Source organism: Bos grunniens, chromosome 23 (assembly GCF_055505025.1).
Source record: "Bos grunniens cultivar Pamir isolate PY7600 chromosome 23, Bosgru_T2T1.0, whole genome shotgun sequence".
In the NCBI taxonomy this organism is placed as follows: Eukaryota; Metazoa; Chordata; class Mammalia; order Artiodactyla; family Bovidae; genus Bos; species Bos grunniens.
This window is the reverse complement of record NC_141187.1, coordinates 28380916-28403112: the sequence shown is the minus strand read 5'-3', so window position 1 is coordinate 28403112 and position 22197 is coordinate 28380916. Positions and strand designations below refer to the sequence as shown.

General features: G+C 38.2%; 1 protein-coding gene across 1 annotated transcript; it reads right to left on the bottom strand.

The window, feature by feature from the left end:
* Nucleotides 1–8665: 8665 nt before the first annotated feature.
* Nucleotides 8666–10848, bottom strand: TSBP1 (testis expressed basic protein 1). The gene is given in 2 exon segments (XM_086369147.1): nt 8666–10770; nt 10773–10848. Coding segments are annotated over 2 exon segments (1866 nt in total). The 3' UTR covers nt 8666–8980.
* Nucleotides 10849–22197: the final 11349 nt, after the last annotated feature.

Genomic DNA, 22197 nt, shown 5'->3' with positions numbered 1-22197 from the left:
TTTCCACTTCTGTTTTCTTCTCTCTGTTCTAATTTTGCTTCTCATGCCTGCCTACTCACACCACCACCATCTTTCTACCCAGACTGAATATTTGTTCTTAAAAAGGCAGTGTAAGTAATCCTGAGAGAGAGTTTTAATATGGTCATTGTTCCTTAGGCATGATACTTGCTTAGTGCTAAAGGGACTCTTAGTGCTAAGGGACTTCATGTGCTAAGAGCTCCAGTGAGCTCTTTTCTATTGCTCTTCAAAAATGTTTAGCAAATATTTACTGTATTCGAGAATAAAAGATATTGATATTTGGTGATGTGAATACATTGTGATTCCCTGTCCTTACCTTTGAGTCTGCTGCTTCTATAGTGATCTTCAGGGACAAAGAGTAGGAACACCACCTTCCTATGATAGAGCTGAGGTATTAGTAATAGTGGTGAGGACTTTTCTGTCCTTGAAATCTGGGGAAAATGTTAAGATTTACTGGTTCTTTGAGGGTGCTTAGCATGTGAAAACTGTGAAGCCCGTTGGGAAAGGCTGTTCCTTTATGCTCATTTGTTTTCCTAGGAGAGTATCCTTGACTCTGCCTGTCTTGCTGGGCCAGATTACTCTCAGTTCTTATAGTTAGGAAAGATCTGGTTAGGGAGAAACACAGATGCAAGGATCCTTCCTTCCTGTGTCACAGTAAGGAAGAATTTTCCACTTTATACACAGACAGGTGAACAGGCACTGCCATGACTTTAATAGCATAGTGATTGTCAATAGAAATCTTAAGAGTTTGATAGTTAATCTGATGGTTTAGGGGAGATTAGCCTGAACAATCAAAGAAGGATCTTTCACTCAAAAACCAGAGGGAGGAAAACCAAACTGAATATCTAAAGCATGTCATCTTGTGAAGCAGAGCAAATAAAAATCTCAGGTAAGAACAGTAAGAAAAAAATTTAAAGGACTCCAGATCAAGCTAACAAAGATATTTGAATTTAGCTCGGACTTGGTGATGACTTTTTCGTTCAACATGCCAAAGGCACAATTCGTGAAAAAAATAATTTATAAGCTGGACTTCATTAAAATAAAAAATTTCTGTGAATGATGTCTGTTGACCTGGAGTGATATATGTGACATTATTAGGTGAAGAAATCAAGTTGCAGAAGGCATATGTTTGATTTCTTTTGCATATATGTTTATATGAGCATGGATTAAGATATGGAGAGATTCATAGGAAGTTACACTAACATTTTGAGTTTTTAATTTTTGGAGAGAAGTTTAATAAATATTTAAATATTTTTGAGACCTGGGTTACAGTGTGTGTAACCTGTAGTGTACTTTGACTTCTCAGCCTTGGATGATGATAGATAAGAATATTCCTTAAACATTAAAGAAATAGGTTTTTATTTTTTCAAAACCTAATTGGAACCTCCCAAGGAGTGAGTAAGGACAGTGGTTGTTTCTTCTACTCTTAACTACTTGAAAAGAGGAGAGAAATGGAATTTAATAAAATATAAAACTGAATAGTCTAACCAGTTTTTCAGTTTATTCTTTTATCCCTTTGGATCTTATTTTAAAATTTTATACTTTCCCCCTTTCAATAGCTCCCTGTATTTACTTCATAGATATGCCAGTTATTACCTGGTGAGAGGTATTTTGGAACAATGGGAAATTGTATTTTTAATGCAATTCTAACCCAGGATATATTTTTTGGGATAGGAGTCACAGTAATTTTACATGACTCATTTATTTCCCAATATCTTTGCATTTCTTATTTAATTTTGTTGTCTCTAAAATCACTTTCCTTTCTTCCTTTCCTTATGTTTGTTTTCTAAATGTAAAATGACTAATGGTAAGGCTTCCACTTATTTTTTTCTTTTCATCTTTGTTAAGGTATAACTGACAAATAAAAATTGTATATACTTAAAATGCAGAGTTCCAAGAATAGCAAGGAGAGATAAGAAAGCCTTCCTCAGTGATCAATGCAAAGAAATAGAGGAAAACAAGAGAATGGGAAAGATTAGAGATCTCTTCAAGAAAATTAGAGATACCAAGGGAACATTTCATGAAAAGATGGGCTTGATAAAGGACAGAAATGATATGGACCTAACAGAAGCAGAAGATATTAAGAAGAGGTGTCAAGCATACACAGAAGAACTGTACAAAAAAGATCTTCATGACCCAGATAATCATGATGGTGTGATCACTCACCTAGAGCCAGACATCCTGGGATGTGAAGTCAAGTGGGCCTTAGAAAGCATCACTATGAACAAAGCAGGTGGAGGTGATGGAATTCTAGTTGAGCTATTTCAAATCCTGGAAGATGATGCTGTGAAAGTGCTGCACTCAATATGCCAGCACATTTGGAAAACTCAGCAGTGGCCACAGGACTGGAAAAGGTCAGTTTTCATTCCAATCCCAAAGAAAGGCAATGCCAAAGAATGCTCAAACTACCTCACAATTGCACTCATCTCACACGCTAGTAAAGTAATGCTCAAAATTCTCCAAGCCAGGCTTCAGCAATATGTGAACCGTGAACTTCCAGATGTTCAAGCTGGTTTTAGAAAAGGCAGAGGAACCAGAGATCAAATTGCCAACATCCACTGGATCATGGAAAAAGCAAGAGAGTTCCAGAAAAACATCTATTTCTGCTTTATTGACTATGCCAAAGCCTTTGACTGTGTGGATCACAATAAACTGGAAAATTCTGAAAGAGATGGGAATACCAGACCACCTTACCTGCCTCTTGAGAAACCTATATACAGGTCAGGAAGGGACAGTTAGAACTGGACATGGAACAACAGACTGGTTCCTAATAGAAAGAAGAGTACATCAAGGCTGTATATTGTCACCCTGCTTATTTAACTTACATGCAGAGTACATCATGAGAAGTGCTGGGCTGGAAGAAGCACAAGGTGGAATGAAGATAGCTGGGAGAAATATCAATAACCTCAGATATGCAGATGACACTACCCTTATGGCGGAAAATGAAGAGGAGCTAAAAGCCTCTTGATGAAAGTGAAAGAGGAGAGTGAAAAAGTTGGCTTAAAGCTCAACATTAAGAAAACTAAGATGATGTCATATGGTCCCATCACTTCACGGGAAATAGATGGGGAAACAGTGTCAGACTTTATTTTTTTGGGGCTCCCAAATCACTGCAGATGGTGACTGCAGCCATGAAATTAAAAGATGCTTACTCCTTGGAAGGAAAGTTATGACCAACCTAGACAGCATATTTAAAAGCAGAGATATTGCTTTGCCAACAAAGGTCCAACTAGTCAAGACTATGGTTTTTCCAGTGGTCATGTATGGGTGTGAGAGTTGGACTGTGAAGAAAGTTGAGCGCCGAAGAATTGATGCTTTTGAACTGTGGTGCTGGAGAAGACCCTTGAGAGTCCCTTGGACTGCAAGGAGATCCAACCAGTTCATCCTAAAGGAGATCAGTCCTGGGTGTTCATTGGAAGGACTGATGTTGAGGCTGAAACTCCAATACTTTGGCCACCTCATGTGAAGAGTTGACTCATTGGAAAAGACCCTGATGCTAGGAGGGATTGGGGGCAGGAGGAGAAGGGGATGACAGAGGATGAGATGGCTGGATGGCATCACTGACTCAATGCACATGAGTCTGGGTGAACTCCGGGAGTTGGTGATGGACAGGGAGGCCTGGCAGGCTGTGATTCATGGGGTCGAAAAGAGTCGGACACAACTGAGTGACTGAACTGAACTGAACTGAAAGTGTAATACTTTATTTAATCCTTAGTTTATTGAGATATAATTGACATATAACACTGTGTAAGTTTAAGGTGTATAAAATGTGATATATATGTATGTATTATAGATTTCTATAATAAGTTTAGTTAACATCCATCACCTCACACAGTTACAAATTTTCTTTTTTCCTTTTGGTGAGAACTTTTAAAATCTACTCTCTTAGCAACCAACTTGAAGTTTTGATGTATGTTCCTGCTTCATCTTGTGAACCAGGCACTTGACGTTTGTTACCTTACTTGTAAGATAAAATTTACCACCATTGATTTTCTGTTAAGTCCTGTATTCCTACCTTTGTATCTAAACTACCTTGAAATTACACATATTCATATTACTAATATTTGCATCATTTTGCTAAACATGGTGCTATTTTGATAGCTCACCCTTTTTCCCTTCCTTTTTTGGAGGTCCTTTAAGATTTTCATGTGTGTTAGTTGCTCGGTCATGTCTGACTCTTTGTGACCCCACTGTAGCCTGCCAGGCTCCTCTGTCCATGGGATTTTCCAGGCAAGAATACTGGAGTAGGTTGTCATTTCCTTCTCCAGAGGATCTTCCCAACCCAGGAATTGAACCTGGGTCTCCCACATAGCAGGCAGACTCGTTACCATCTGAGCCACCAGGGAAGATTTTCATATCTGTATCTTAAAGGGAGAATTAACAATTGTTTTTAACTAGTCTGTTTTTTGGTGGTCTTTAGAGAATGTTCCATTTTCATAGTTGGAGTTTCCTATTGTATGACTTACTTGCTTTCAAAGAAACCTCTCCTGGGGATAAAAATGTTTGACTGCAAGCTAGAAATTTTGGAGAAGATACAGGGAGGTTTCTATGAATTCATCTCTTCTGAATCCTTGGTTCAGAGGGATATACTCTTCAGTATGGAGTCAGCTGAGCTGATTGCTAAAGTCTGTCTGTTTTTTTTTTTAGTAGTTGCCTTGGCAGGGTCCCTGCTTCTTAGCCGAAATCCTAGAGAAACTGCATTTGTCAGAGCCTTCTAAATCCTCTAGCTATGCTATGCTAAGTCACTTCAGTCATGTCCGACTCTGTGCGACCCCATAGATGGCAGCCCACCAGGCTCCCCCGTCCCTGGGATTCTCCAGGCAAGAACACTGGAGTGGGTTGCCATTTCCTTCTCCAATGCATGAAAGTGAAAAGTGAAAGTGAAGTCGCTCAGTCGTGTCTGACTCTTAGCGACCCCATGGACTGCAGCCTACCAGGCTCCTCCGTCCATGGGATTTTCCAGGCAAGAGTACTGGAGTGGGGTGCCATTGCCTTCTCCGAAATCCTCTAGCTAACTACCAACAAAGGTCTGTATACTTAAGGCTATGTTTTTTCCAGTAGTCATGTATGACTTGGACTATAAAGAAAGCTGAGCACTGAAAAATTGAAGCTTTTGAACTGTGGTGTTGGAGAAGACTCTTGAGAGTCTGTTGGACTGCAGGGAGATCAAACCAGTCAATCCTAAAGGAAATCAACCCTGAGTATTCATTGGAAGAACTGATGCTGAAGCTGAAACTCCAGTACTTTGGCCACCTGATGTGAAGAGCTGACTCATTTGAAAAGACCCTGATGCTGGGAAAGATTGAAGGCAGGAGGAGAAGGGGTTGACTGAGGATGAGATGATTGGATGTCATCACCAGCTCAATGGACATGAGTTTGAGCAAGCTCCGGGAAACTGTAAAGGACAGAGAAGCCTGGCATGCTGCAGTCAGTACAGTTGCAGAGCTGGACATGACTGAGCAACTGAACAACAACAAAACTACCAGTTGAACCCAGAGAGCTATAGAAAAATGACGTAAGGATCATGAAAACCTAAATATTTTAAACTATATTAAAAGGCTTCTGGTTACATTTTTCCTGATTAGCATAATATATGCAAGAGATATCAACCAAGATTCATAAAAAAATCTTTAAATGTGTATATTCCAGAGACATATATTTGTGTGTGCTAAGTTACATTATACAAATTTCATGTTCAATATTTATTCTCCTCCTCCACTCCATTTTTTTCCCAATGCAGTCTTGCTAATAAATCCATGTAGTTTATCAAAGGACTTAAGGAGTTTTGAGACTCCTGAAATTAACTTAGGATTCTACACCAGGTGCGGGGCTCTGAGCACACGGGAGAGGTCCACACAGTGGTCTGACTTGTGGAGCTTCTCCTGTCAGCTTGTGGTTGAATAGCATGAGCCATTTATGTAATGTTTTATACTTTGGGGAGGTACTAAAGTATGGTTTCTTTTTCTTTGTTTTTGGTTAAACCTCTTTAAAAAATCCTATCATATTAGATTAGTTTGAAAAACTTTCTTGGAAGATATCCAGTTAGTCCAAAAGAATTTTGTACTTTGAAATATCAACTCATATTTAGAAGAAACCATAATCTATTCCAACCACTTAGCTGATTCTTTAGAATCTCCTCTGCAGCATTCCCACCGATTGATCATGCACTCTTTTCTTCTTTGTTTTAAAAACTTATTTTTAATAGGAGGATAATTGTTTTACAATATTGTGTTGGCTTCTTCCATACGACAATGTGAATCAACCATAAGTATACATTAAACTCTTGCTCAGACTCTTTTAGGTATCCTAATTTTCCTTATTGCTTACATAAAAATCTATTACTTTGAATCTTCCATTCATTGGTCTTATTTCCTTGGGGTTATACAAAATATTCTAATCCATGATGAACCTTCATGTATTTGAAAATAATTCCCATTTTCTCCCTGTGTGTCCCTCTCCTACCATCCCAGGTGAGACTGTAGAACTTTCTGCTTACTTGAAATTATTTGAATTCCCTTATCATCATGGGCTTCCCAGGTGACACTAGTGGTAAAGAACCTGCCTGCCAATGCAGGAGATATAAAGAGACGTGGGTTCAATCCATGGGTCAGGAAGATCCCCTGGAAGAGGACACGGCAACCCACTCCAGAATTCTTGCCTGGAGAATCCTATGGACAGAGGAGCCTGGCAGGCTACAGTCCATAGGATCACAAAGAGTCAGACATGACCGAAGCAACTTAGCACACACACATACCATCATAGTCTTCCTCTTCTGAAGGCACTCTACTTGATCCACACCCCATGACAGAACTGAATGTAATTCAGAGTATGGGTTAACTAGCACATCAGACTAAAACTGACTTTATAATAAGGTATATTCTGTAGCTACTTAATTTGTCTCTATATTCTGCCTACTTACATTCCTTCTCCTGGCTATCTCATTTTGTAAAGTACTTTTTACAAGTTTATCAGTCATCTTCAAAACAGCAACGTCAGTGGTATATTTCTGTTCTTATTCTCCTTGGAGTCTCAGCTATCCTTTAATTGTACTTTCTTTTTGAAATTCTCATCTTCCTTAATTATCATAATGTTCATTATATAGATCCTCCTTCTGTCTTCCCATACCTTAATTTTCTTCTTCAACATAGTACAAGTAACAAGGTTAGTTCTTAGACCTGTGCTTTTGCTAGCTCTATACTTTATCCTTTGGGGAGGTCATTTACTCTTAAGGCTTCAACTCTGACCTCTATTGGACTGGCTGCAGACCCCTCAAGTGACAAGTGTTATTGTTTGTCCCCTTAAACTCAATATATCTGTTATTCCCTTTCTGCTCCACAAATTAGCTCCTTGTTTGTTATTGTCTGCCACTGTGTTTCAGTAGTCATGGAGTCATCAATTATTTTGCTTTTCCTTACTCATAGTCAGTCATTATGAAGTAGTGATTCTTTTTGAGAAAATATGTCATATTTATCTCTTCTATTTATTCTCTATCATTTACTACTCCAAATACCCCTTAACTAGTTTTACTACCTATGATGTTTCTCCTCTTCAGTCTATTTAAGCATTGTTCTTTAAATGCAACCTTATTTACTTCTGAGCCACCAGGGAAGATCTGGGTTCGATCCCTGGGTCAGGAAGATCCCCTGGAGAAAGGAATGGCAACCCACTCCAGTATTCTTGCCTGGAGAATAACATGGACAGAAGAGCTTTGTGGCCTACAGTCCATGGGGTCGCAAAGAGTCAGACACAACTGAGCGACTAACACTTTCTAACATGACTAACACTTTATTTGCTTCACTGTCCTTCTCAAGGGAGAAGGCAATGTCACCCCACTCCAGTACTCTTGCCTGGAAAATCCCATGGATGGAGGAGCCTGGTAGGCTGCAGTCCATGGGGTCTCTAAGAGTCGGACACGACTGAGCGACTTCACTTTCACTTTCCACTTTCATGCATTGGAGAAGGAAATGGCAACCCACTCCAGTACTGTTGCCTGGAGAATCCCATGGACGGAGAAGCCTGGTAGACTGCAGTCCATGGGGTTGCAAAGAGTCGGACACGACTGAAGCGACTTAGTAGTAGTAGTAGTCCTTCTCAAACACTCAAAAGGCTTCTAGTTACCTAATGGATAAAGTATAAATTCCGGGTTTATTTTTAAAATCCCTTCAGAATCTTCTTCTAACCCTCCTTTTCAAAATTATACCACCAAATGCTTATGAGCCTGCTGCAACAATAAAATTTCCTACTTCCCCTGTAACATAACATGGCAGTCTTTAATCCCTTTGGTTTTCTTCTACTTGTTCTACTTCACTCAGCATCTCATCTCTCTTTTGAGATACATCATATACTACTTCTTTCTTCCTCATGAGGGTATCCTCTTCATCTTTCATCCAAAGAGGTTGCTAACTTGTATTATATTGTCCACATAAACTTCATTTTGATGCTTAGAGGTTACTTAAAAAAACTGTCACACATATACATACTATGTCATTGTATATGCTACAAGCTACTTGATTTGTAGGGACTCACATTTTTCTGTACACCCCTTATTGCTAGAACAGTGCCTTGCAAACAGATCCACCAGGAGGAATTGCTGGTTGATTGATTGGTCAGGCTATCACAAAGATAAAATATTTGTCAAAGGAAATTATTTTAATTTTTAAAATAGAAATGTTTTATTTCAGAAAGTATCCAGTCTTTATTGACTGAGTAAATCTAAGTATCAACTTATAACAGAGGTGGAAGTTGAGGTTTGTGACTGAAGAGGTCTAAAACTGTTGAAACTTCCGAATAGCAGAAACTCTGCAGATGTATAGTTTAAAGGCAATCTACTATGATACAGTTAAGTAATGGCTAGGATATGACTTGTATTTGGAGGACAGAAGTCATAATAATCAGTTGTCTTATGGGCCTTTTATTTACCACTGCTCTTCCTTTTTGTTGTACTTCACAAGCAAGGAAAGCTTTACTTGGTTTTGCGCCTTTGTGAAGTTTCCACTTTTTTATCCTTGATTGTCAAGTTATTCTTTCCTTGAACTTTGTCCTTTTCTCCATGAACATTCTTGTTTTTGGCATCATTTTCTTCTTTATCTTTCCCTGTATCTCTCTTTTCATTGTCTTCCTTTTCTTTGTCTTCTGAACTCTCCTTTTCTTGGGCCGTTTGTCCATTTGATATTCTGGTCTCACTCTTCTCTACTTGGGACCCCTGCCCTATTGGTATTCTGGTTTCACTCTTCTTTACTTGGGACCCCTGCCCTATTGGTATTCTGGTCTCATTCTTCTTTACTTGGGACCCTTGTCCTATTGGTATTCTGGTCTCACTCTTCTTTACTTGGGACCCCTGCCCTATTGGTATTCTGGTCTCATTCTTCTTTACTTGGGACCCCTGTCCTATTGGTATTCTGGTCTCATTCTTCTTTACTTGGGACCCTTGTCCTATTGGTATTCTGGTCTCACTCTTCTTTACTTGGGACCCTTGTCCTATTGGTATTCTGGTCTCACTCTTCTTTACTTGGGACCCCTGTCCTTTTAGTATTCTGGTCTCATTCTTCTTTACTTGGGACCCCTGCCCTATTGGTATTCTGGTCTCATTCTTCTTTACTTGGGACCCTTGTCCTATTGGTATTCTGGTCTCATTCTTCTTTACTTGGGACCCCTGTCCTTTTAGTATTCTGGTCTCACTCTTCTTTACTTGGGACCCTTGTCCTATTGGTATTCTGGTCTCACTCTTCTCTACTTTGGGCCCCTGTCCTTTTGGTATCTTGGCTTCACTTTCTTTTGTTTGGGCGTCCTGTCCTTGTGGTATTTCAGCTTTACTTTTCTCTACTTGAGCTTCCTGTCCTTGTGGTACTTCGGCCTCACTCTTTTCTACTTGGGCTTCCTGTCCTTTTGGTATTTTGGATTCACTTTTCTCTACTTGGACTTCCTGTCCTTGTGATGCTTTGGTCTCACTCTTTTCCACTTCGACATCCTGTCCTTTTTGTATTTTGGCTTCACTTTTCTCTGCTTGGGCGTCCTGTCCTTGTGGTATTTCAACTTTACGTTCCTCTACTTGGGCTTCCTGTCCTTGTGGTACTTGGGCCTCACTCTTTTCTACTTGAACATCCTGTCCTTTTGGTATTTTGGCTTCACTTTTCTCTGCTTGGGTGTCCTGTCCTTGTGGTATTTGAACTTTATGTTCCTCTACTTGGGCTTCCTGTCCTTGTGGAACTTGGGCCTCACTCTTTTCTACTTGGGCTTCCTGTCCTTTTGGTATTTTGGCTTCACTTTTCTTTACTTGGGCTTCCTGTCCTTGTGCTGTTGCGGCCTCATTCTTCTCTACTTTGGCTTCCTGTCCTTGCTGTATTTCAGCCTCACTCTTCTCTACCTGGGCTGCTGCTTCTCTTGGCATTTTCATGTCTCTCACTTTTTCTTGGGATTCCTGTCTTTTCATTATCTCAGCATTACTGTCTTTTACCTTGACTTCCATTTCTATCTTACCTTTCTGCAACTCAGCATCTTGGAAATTGCTTAATTCTCTTTTGTGCTCTGCTATCACGACTTCATCAGAATCTGTAAATGAGATTTTTTTCTGTAGTTCTTCCTTGTTTTCTTCTCGGCTACTCTGAAACTTTGTAGTGCTTCCACTTTTTAGAATCTGGGCTTTGGAATCTGATTTTTTTATAAGTTCTCCATCCATGTAACCTGGAAATATAACTGAGCACACAACAAAAGTGCATGATTCAGATATCAAGTATTTTTGTTTTATTCCTACATAAAACTGACAAATGGAGATAACTTGTGGAGATAACTTGAGATTTTCCTCAAGATATAAAATGGTGAAACTCTACACATAAAATTATATAAATATTGATAACTTTCCAGACTTCTTTCAATAAATCAAAAGATTAATGGAAGAAAAGGTAAAATGTTTTCAAAATGAACTGGCATTTGTTCAATATATTGTGTCTAATAAATAATATTTGATAGCTAATGGAGGATGTATTCCAAAAAGAAATAGAAGTTAATTTTAGAAAAATTATAGAAAGCAATGATTGTTTCTTAAAATAGAAAGAAGAAATTCAAAATATGCTTTTCCTATTGAATAAAGCATATCTCATTAATATGCAAAAGTAATGCTAGTGCTGGCTGATAATTATTTAGTGCTTACCATATACCAGGCAGTAGTGTTCTGAGCACTTTGTATGTATTAACTCATTTAATCCTCACAAAAACCATATAGGGTAGATACTATTACTATCCCTATTTTACAGATTAATAAACTAAGGTACAGAATTTTTAAATGAATGTGAATATGGTCATGAAGTTAGTAGGTGGTGGAGCTGGGATTTGAACCTGAGTAGGAGAAGGCGATGGCACCCCACTCCAGTACTCTTGCCTGGAAAATCCCATGGACGGAGGAGCCTGGTAGGCTGCAGTCCATGGGGTTGCGAAGAGTCAGACACTACTGAGTGACTTCCCTTTCACTTTTCACTTTCATGCGTTGGAGAAGGAAATGGCAACCCACTCCAGTGTTCTTGCCTGGAGAATCCCAGGGACGGGGCAGCCTGGTGGGCTGCCGTCTATGGGGCTGCACAGAGTTGGACAGGACTGAAGTGACTTAGCAGCAGCAGTCAGACTTCAAAGGTCAGTTTTAACCGATACCCTAGACACCTGCTAACGCATTATGCAAAAATTTCAAGTCCTTTTTTTCATGTACAGGTAAATCAACTCTGTTGTGTCTCAATTTCTGTGTGTTCTATAAACTTGAATTTGTTAGTTTTTGCCTTTTTTTTTTTTTTTGATGGTTTTATTCCCTGGATTAAGAAAAACAGTATCTGTAGTACCAAGGAAAATTGTGTAGGTTCTTGCCATGAAGCAGAGGCATGCCTTGCTTTGAGCAAATCCAATATTTAATATTTAATGGCATAGAAAGAATACTGAATTTAAGACTTAAAAACATCCCTGTTACCTGGGTTTATTTGGGTAAATCAGTTAATCCCCAAAGACTTACTTTTTTTCATATTTAGTCTTTTCTGCCCACTTTGTTCAGCTGTTTAAGGATTCTAAACAGTGTTTAAGGAGCATGGCCTTTAGAGACAGACTGGTTTAAATCCGACTCCATACTTGACTAGCTGGGTGATCTTGGGGAAACTTTCTAATCTGTAAAATGAGAACAGGTACTTCACAGAAGTATAAGTAGCTACTTCACAGAAGTATAAGGAGTATTAAATATCAATACTATCTAAGTTAAGCAGTCAGTTCAGTGCATCAAACACAGTATGCAGTGAATAAATGTTAACTATTATTACTGCCACATGAGACAGACACGTTGTCTGTCTCTGTCTCTGATCTATCAAAACTCTCTGTGATCTATCAAGACATTCTTAGTTCCAACCAAATAATTTAGAGAAATGGTTAATTGCATTACAGAAAGATTTACTGCTTAAAATTTAACCTCAGTTTTTAATATAGGAAGCTCTTTGGTACATTTAGGGTTTGATGTTTGAAAAATTAATATATACAAAACTGAATTCTACTAGTTATAAATAAGTGAGATACTTGAATTAGGTAAGAAGGTAACTCTGAATCAAACTGGATATTGTAATTCAGTGTTTTCTGTTTGGTATTTTAAGACTTTGACACCAAGATAAATATAACATCAAGAACCCTGCAGTAATGCTTTTTGAGCCCTTTTGTATATTTTCTTCCCTAGTACTGCTCAGCAAGATATTAATATGGATATTTTATTCTAGAAAAACCCATTTCCAACTTTCTAATGAAAATCAGTGGTAATATATCTTAAGCATTTCTGTATTGAGAAAATCCAGAATATTTTGATTTTGACAGCACTACCAGAGGACACTTTGTTTGGGGGTGTGGTGTGGTAAAGAGCATGATTTTCTACTGAACCTTCTAATCTAAAATACCTCTTAGTTACTTCTAACAGTATCTTCATACCCTTGGTTATTTTAATATCTTTGCTATATATTTTCTACTTTAAAGTTAATTAACAGAAATAGATTTTCTAGGATTTATTTTTTAGAAAACTAGTTATCCCACAAAGTGAAATTTACCCCTATTTCAACTTTGAATTGCAGAAGTAAGCCACAGATAATTCTTTGATCAAATTCTAAGTTCATCTCTCCCTTCTCCTAGATTTCTAGATGATACATAAATCTTTTCTTTCCTTTGAACCACATAATCTCCGTATTGTAAAAATTTGTAAGCCCTGGTTGAAAGTCCATTTATTGCAGGCAATAGCCTATACGACAAAATTATAGTATAATCAAAAGACTTAATTAAAATTTTAGTGATCATTGTATTCAAGCTGATTAAAAACTTTAAATTGGGTTAATTTTTGCGAAAGCTAAGTGATATCATGAAACAACTGTCACATTAATAATTCTAATTCTGTGATAGTTAAATAAGGTAGAAAATAGATCATGGGCTTTGTTGGATGTTAATCTTATTAGGTTTTTAATTTAGTGATCATTAGAGCACAATCAGATGTAGACTCTAAAAGATCTTTAAGTATTGGAGACATGAATCATAGTTCTCAGGCTTTGGGTTAAGTTTTGAAAGATCATATACTTATTAGTTGAAAATGGAGGTGAGAAAATAAACTCAGCTTGAGAGGATGATGAAGTTTTATGGGCTGATCTGTCTTAAATCTTTTTTTGAACTATGAATTAAATCTTAACTTCTTTGCACTGAAAATATCAACTGGGAAGAATATGTTTGAAATATTGTCAATAAGAACATATCTTTCACCAGGAAATAATTTAAAAGATTAAGCTGGCAATTAAGAAATATTCATTAAAAATGAATCCCCCTGCAATCCCTTCCCATAGCCCACTTTTCTTTTTGTTAGGAAAACATACACAGTATCATCACCTTCCCCATGTGGGGAGGGCATTTGAGAGCCACAGACACCTCAGGACTAGTCTGAATGTATGTTTCTTGTTCTGTGAATCAAAGGAAATTAATTGTCCCTTTCAATTTTACCTCCTTCCCCCACCCACAAACCCACCCTCCTTCTAAGTGTGAACTGAGAAAGAACAGTAAGCCTTAAATATGATTAAATATAAAGACATATTTTATGTTTACCAGTGGTTAGAAAGGTTTGAGAGACTTGAAATGTATCTCATGACATTTAAATATTGTTTCTTATGGTGACATTTTCCATAGTTTTAAGTTATTCTTCTGTTTTGTTTTATAAGATTTCATTGAAGAATTGAGCTCTTAGTTAAATAATGCTGATATAGACAAATCTGAATTTAAAAAAGTTAAAAGCTTAATCGATTTAAATGAGTTGTCTTCTATTTTTAAAAGGATTCTTTACACACTTAATTATATAGCTTTTCTAGTAGGTATATGTTTGTGTTTAAAAATATCTGATTTGTAGATAAGGTTTCAGGTCTAATTACAAAAAAGACATTGGTGGTTCAGTATAGGAGGCAATGTGTTGATGTGGAAAAGGTGTGTACTTCGGAGACAATAAATCCTGGTTTTAGGTCCTGACATTGCTGTTTACAAATTCTTTTAACTTGGGCATGTCTGAACCATTTTCCTGATCTGTAAAGTGGGGGATAATAATAGCTGCCAGGCAGGGCTATAGTAGAAATAAGACATACTGTTTTTGAAAATGCCTAGCACACGCATGCATGCATGCTAAGTCGGTTCAGTCATGTCCGACTCTGTGCGACCCTGTATGGACTATATGGACTGCAGCCAGTCAGGCTCCCCTGTCCATGGATTCTCCAGGCAAGAATACTGGAGTGGGTTTCCATTTCCTTCTCTAGTGCCTAGCACAGTGCACAATATATAAGAGGTGATCAATACCTACTATATCTCTCAAAGTTAAAGTTATTTAGAAGGCAACAGGAAGTACATAAAATTTTGTTTTTAAGTAGTTTTCTTTTTATCAATGTGATTCAGTTGAACTTCACTTATAACTAAAATAGAGTTCTAAATTACCAGCAAAGAGCTAACAGAATTCATAAATCAGTCTTTCATTGTATTTTCCTGGGAGTCAGTAAGGAGATTCCTTTTCAGAGCCTAGAAGATGGCCAGATACTATAGTATCCTTTTAAAAATCTTAAATTTTTTTTCTATTTCCTTAGTCCATTATTTTTTTATTTGAAATAAGAGCTAGAGGGCAGATAAAATAGTCTGTCTTGGCTTTAGGAACATAGTATAAAAAATGCTAAAGCATTGTTTCAAAAATTGGTGTCATATATCTATGACATATGTTGGAGAAGACTCTTGAGAGTTCCTTGGACTGCAAGGAGATCAAACCAGTCAGTCCTAAAGGAAATCAATCCTGAATATTCATTGGAAGGACTGATGCTTAAGCTGAAGCTTCAATACTTTGGCCACCTGATGAGAAGAGCTGACTCATTAGAAAAGACCCTAATGCTGGGAAAGATTGAGGGCATCAGGAGAAGGGGATGACAGAGGATGAGATAGTTGGATGGTATCACTGACTCAATGGACATGAGTTTGAGCAAGCTCCAGGCATTGGTGATGGACTGGGAAGCCTGGCATGCTGCAGTCCATGGGGTTGCAAATAGTCAGACACGACTGAGCAGCTGAACTGTACTGATATATGACATAAAGCAAAATTTGTCTCCAGTGTGTTTTCCAGTGGTATTGATGAATAGCAATACCTACAACTTAGTAATCTATCACACCCTTTTGTGTAAACTTGATCTCTACAGCAACCTCTCCAAAAATAGTTGCTGAAAGTGTTGGAAAATTTTGGAGAATAGGGACATTTAAAATGACCTTGGAAGCACAAGACTATTTGGGGAGTAAAAACAATCAGGTCAGACAATAACTATAAATAATGTAAAACATCAAAGTTGTGAATAGATAATGAACTTACCCATAGGAGATAGTGCTAAAAATGAAACACAAAGGAAGTCAGTGGGAATTTTATAACTCAAGAAGAACCCAATTCTCAATGATACCCTTTGTTGGTTGTTGTTCAGTCCTAAGTCATGTCCGACTTTTTGTGACCCCATGGATGTTAGCATGCCGGGCTTCCCTGTCCTTCACTATCTTTGTTGGTGAATCCAGAAATAGGACTTCCAGGGAGTATAAAGCCCTCTGTTTCATACTCAGGAATCCTGGTGGCCAAAACCCCATATGCTACTCCATAAAGAAGTAACATTAGAGAGCCATTTAGTGGATTTGAATCTGTGGGTAAGTAATATTCTACCAAAATTCAAACAATTTCCCACCTTTCATTATTCTCTTACAAGTCAGATTTTTACCCACTTTACTTCAGTTTGAAAAATATGTATCATTAGTCAGTTATCAAAATCACCATCTTTTTCTGACATCTCTCATTATGTCAATCCTAGGTTTGTTTGTTTGTTTTTTTTTTTCAGTAAAAATTATCTATTGCCAGATTTCAGCATGAAGAAAACAGACTCTTTTGTGACAGACTAGCTGGGAATATACATTGCCAATAATGTTTGGTAGTAAATAGTCAGAACCAACTATAAGACCATTGTATTTGGTGACAAAGAAAAAACAGAGAAAAGGAAATAAAAGTAAGAGAAAATCACTTATTTAAGAAATACTGATTACTCTAAGGTAGAAGAACGTGGAATACAAAAATATCTGGTAACAAAAACCCAAAGTATCTAGACACAGAAATGGGTAAGGAAAGGAAATGATCCAAACTTACTGACTTTTCCAGAACTGTCCACTGAAAGAGACAAAGATAAACACAGCAGTAGGTATTGGGTTTCCCTTCTTCAACCCTCAATCCTCTGCACTGGTTGCAGTCTGTGTCATGAACAATTAAGTTCTTTGAATTTAATTTAAACTTAATTAAAATTAAGTTTATTTGAATATGGAGAACCTTCTTTTCCCTTCCCCCTTCTCTTGGTCTGTTGTGATTAGCTGCTTTATTTAAAGATGTTTTAATGAATATATATATAATCGACATACAACATTATACAAATTTGAAATATACATGTTAATTTGATATGTTTTATATATTGTAATATGACAGTCTTTGCAGGATCATTAGCAACTCTATCACATGACATAATGATCCTTTCTTTTTAGTGGTTGGAATTCTTATGTTGTAGTCTCTTAGAAAGTTTGACAGTTATAGTTTTGTTGTCTATATTTACTATACTGTGTATCAGATCTCCAGATCTTATTTACTACTTGTCGCAAGTTTGTATCCTTAAGCATCTCTCTATACTCACACCCCCAATTCCCTGGTAACCACCATTTTACTTCTGTTTTTTACTAGTTTGACTTTTTTAGATTCCACATATAAAGTACATGTAGTACTTTACTTCCTCTGTCTCTCACTTATCCACTTAGCATAATATACTCATGGTCCATCCATATTGTTGCAAATAGTGATATGTGATTTCTCATGACTGTGAATATTTCATTGTGTACATACAGTCATCCCTGAGTATCTGTGGGAGATATTTTATTCTTTGCACCCCCTGCCCAAATCCATGGAGCTCAAGTTTCTTATTATAAAATGGTGTCATATTTGCATATAACCTATGAACATCCTCCTGTATACTTAAATCATCTCTAGATTTATTATAGTACCTAACACAGTGTAAATGCTGTGTAAGTAGTTGTTTGCATGTGGCTAATTCAAGTTTTGCTTTTTGGAAGTTTCTGGCATTTTTATTCCCAAATGTTTTCTATACATGGTTGGTTGAATACATAGATGCTGCACCCATGAATACAGAGGAATGATTGCATGGGACATCTTCTTTATTCATTCATCCATTGATGGGCACTTGGGTTATTTCCATATCTTGGCTATTGTGATTATGATGCAATAAACATTGGAATACATATATCTCATTGATATCCTGTCTCATTTCCTTTGGGTATATAGCAGAAGAGGCATTGCTGGATAATTTGGTAGATCCATTTTTAATTTTTTGAGGAATCTCTTTATTGTTTTCCATAGCGATTGAACTAATTTACATTCCCATCAACAGTACACAAGGTTTCCCTTCTCTCTGCATCCTTATTACACTTGTTATCTCACACTCTTGGGTATAGCCATTCTACCTGGTGTGAGGTGATATGCCATTTGCTGAAGAGACTATCTTTTTCCCATTTGATGTGCTTGGCTTCCTTATTGAATATTAATTGATTGTGTATGTGAAGGTTTAATTCTGAGCTATTCGGTTACATAAATTTATTTTTATGCCAGTACCATACTGTTTTAATTACTATAGTTTTGTAATATAGTTTGAGATCAGGAAATGTGAAATATCTAGTTTTGTTTTTTTCCCATCAGGATTTGAGTTCTTTGTGGTTCCATACAAATTTTAAGACTTTTTTTTTTCTTCTATTTCTGTGTTGAATATGAAGAATACCATTTTAATGGGGATTGTTTTGAAACCTATAGATGGCTTTGGGTATTGTGAACATTTTTAACAGTATTAATTCATCTGATCCACAAACATTGGGGATGGCTTTCCATTGTTTCTTCTTTGATTTCTTTTAGCAAAGTGTTAATAGTTTCTGTTGTACAGTGATTTCCCTTCCTTGGTTAAATTTGTTCCTAGATATTTTATTGGTTTTCATGTTACTGTGAATGGGAAAGTTGTCTTTATTACTTTTTTAGTTGTTTCATTATTAGTGTGTAGAAGTGCAAATGATTCCCAAATATTGATTTTGTATCAGAAAAGTGAAAGTGAAAGTGAAGTCGCTCAGTCATGTTTGACTCTTTGCGACCCCGTGGACTGTAGCCTACTAGGCTGCTCTGTCCATGGGATTTTCCAGGCAAGAATAATGGAATGGGTTGCCATTTCCTTCTCCAGAGGATCTTCCCGACCCAGGGATTGAACCTGGGTCTCCCACATTGTAGGCAGATGCTTTACTGTCTGAACCACCAGGGGAGCCTTTGTGTCGGAAGCCTTACTGAAACTGTTGACTAGTTCCAAAAGTTTTTTGGTTGCATCTTTGATATTTTCTATATATAAAATCATACCAGCTATAAATAGTGACAGTTTTACTTCTTTCCTGATTTGGATTTCTTCTATTTCTTTTTGTCCTATCCTATGATCTGTACTAAAAAGCCTCTTGATAAAAGTGAAAGAGGAGAGTGAAAAAGTTGGCTTAAAGCTCAACATTAAGAAAACTAAGATCATGGCATCTGGTCCCATCACTTCATGGGAAATAGATGGGGAAACAGTGGAAACAGTGTCAGACTTTATTTTGGGGGGCTCCAAAATCACTGCAGATGGTGATTTCAGCCATGAAATTAAGATGCTTACTCCTTGGAAGGAAAGTTATGACCAACGTAGATAGCATATTAAAAAGCAGAGATATTACTTTGCCAACAAAGGTCCATCTAGTCAAGGCTATGGTTTTTCCAGTGGTCATATATGGATGTAAGAGTTGGACTGTGAAGAAAGCTGAGTGCCGAAGAATTGATGCTTTTGAACTGTGGTGCTGGAGAAGACTCTTGAGAGTCCCTTGGACTGAAAGGAGATCCAACCAGTCCATTCTAAAGGAGACCAGTCCTGGGTGTTCATTGGAAAGATTGATGCTGAGGCTGAAACTCCAATACTTTGGCCACCTCATGTGAAGAGTTGATTCATTGGAAAAGACCCTGATGCTAAGAGGGATTGAGGACAGAAGGAGAAGGGGACGACAGAGGATGAGATGGCTGGATGGCATCACCGACTCGATGCACATGAGTTTGGGTGAACTCCATGAGTTGGTGATGGACAGGAAGGCCTGGCGTGCTGGGATTCATGGAGTTGCAAAGAGTCAGACACGACTGAGTGACTGAACTGAACTGTACTGATGATCTGTCCCTGAGAGAGTTCCAACTGCCCTTGAGAAGAATGTGTATTTTGTTGCTGTTGGATGGAATGTTCTATATATGTCTGTTAAGTTCATTTGGTCTAGCTTATAGTTCAATTCCAGCACTTCTCCATTGATTTTCTCTCTAGATGATCTATCTATTGCTGATAGTGGGATCTTGAAGTCTCCTGCTGTTATTGTATTGTTATCTCTTTCTCCCTTCAATATTATAACTGACAATATATTTAGGTGCGCCAATGTTGGGTGGATATATATTTACAATGGTTATATTTTCTTGATGTAGTGACCCTTTCCTTATTATGTAATGACTTTATTTGTCTCTTATTACTGTTTTTGGCTTAAAGTTTATTTTGTCTCAGGTAAGTATGTCCAAGCCAGGCTTCAACAGTACGTGAACTGTGAACTTCTAGATGTTCAAGCTGGATTTAGAAAAGGCAGAGGAACCAGAGATCAAATTGCCAACATCTGTTGGATCATCGAAAAAGCACGAGAGTTCCAGAAAAACATCTACTTTCTCTTTATTGAGTACGCCAAAGCCTTTGACTGTGTGGATCACAGTAAACTGTGTAAAATTCTTAAAGAAATGGGAATACCAGACCACCTGACCTGCCTCCTGAGAAATCTGTATGCAGGTCAAGAAGCAACAGTTAGAACTGGACGTGGAATACAGACTGGTTCCAAATAGGGAAAGGAGTATGTCAAGACTGTATATTGTCATCCTGCTTATTTAGCTTATATGCAGAGTACATCATGAGAAATGCTGAACTGGATGAAGCACAACCTGGAATAAAGATTCCTGGGAGAAATATCAAAAACCTCAGATATGCAGATGCCACCACCCTTATGACAGAAAGCGAAGAAGAACTAAAGAGCCTCTTGATGAAAGTGAGAGAGGAGAGTGAAAAAGTTGGCATAAAACTCAACATTCAGAAAACTAAGATGATGGCATCTGGTCCCATCACTTCATGGGAAATAGGTGGGGAAACAGTGGGAACAGTGGCAGACTTTATTTCTTTGGGCTCCAAAATCACTGCAGATGGTGACTGCAGCCATGAAATTAAAAGACGCTTACTCCTTGGAAGGAAAGTTATGACCAACCTAGATAGCATATTAAAAAGCAGAGATATTACTTTGCCAACAAAGTCTGTCTAGTCAAGGCTATGGTTTTTCCAGTAGTCATGTATAGATGTGAGAATTGGACTATAAAGAAAGCTGCTGCTGTGGCTAAGTCACTTCAGACTCTGTGTGACCCCATAGATGGCAGCCCACCAGGCTGCCCCATCCCTGAGATTCTCCAGGCAAGAACACTGGAGTGGGCTGTCATTTCCTTCTCCAATGCATGAAGTGAAAAGTGAAAGTGAAGTCGCTCAGTCGTGTCCAACTCTTATCGACCCCAAGGACTGCAGCCTACCAGGCTCCTCCGTCCACGGGATTTTCCAGGCAAGAATACTGGAGTGGGTTGCCATTTCTGTCTCCAAAGAAAGCTGAGTACTGAAGAATTAATGCTTTTGAACTGTGGTGTTGGAGAAGACCACAGTTGAGAGTCCTTTGGACTGCAAGGAGATCCAACCAGTCCATCCTAAAGGAAATCAGTTCTGAGTATTCATTGGAAGGCCTGATGTTGAAGCTGAACCTCCAATACTTTGTCTACCTGATGCGAAGAATCATGGGGAAAGACCCTGATGCTGGGAGAGATTGAAGGTGGGAGAAGAAGGGGATGACAGAGGATGAGATAGTTGGATGGCATCACTGACTCAATGGACATGAGTTTGAGTAAACTCTGGGAGTTGGTTATGAACAGGGAAGCTTGGTGGGCTGCAGTCCATGGGGTCACAAAGAGTTGGACTTGACTGAGCTACTGAACTGGACTGAACTGACTGAACTGAAGTATGTCTACCTCTGCTTTGTTTTTATTTCCACTTACATGAAGTATATTATTCTGTCCTTTCACTTCACACATGCCTCTGTGTATTTAGAGCTGAAATAATTCTCCTATGGGCAGAATATGGTTGGATCTTGTTTTTGAATCTGTTTAATGTTTACGTCGGAGAAGGCAATGGCAACCCACTCCAGTAATTTTGCCTGGAAAATCCCATGGATGGAGGAGCCTGGTGGGCTGCAGTCCATGGGGTCCCTGAGTCGGGCACGACTGAGCAACTTCACTTTCACTTTTCAATTTCATGGATTGGAGAAGGAAATGGCAACCTACTCCAGTATTCTTGCCTGGAGAATCCCAGGGACGGGGGAGCCTGGTGGGCTGCCGTCTGTGGGGTCGCACAGGGTTGGACTCGATTGAAGTGATTTAGTAGTAGCAGCAGCAGTGGCATTTATGTACCTTTTGATTGGTGAATTTAGTTGATT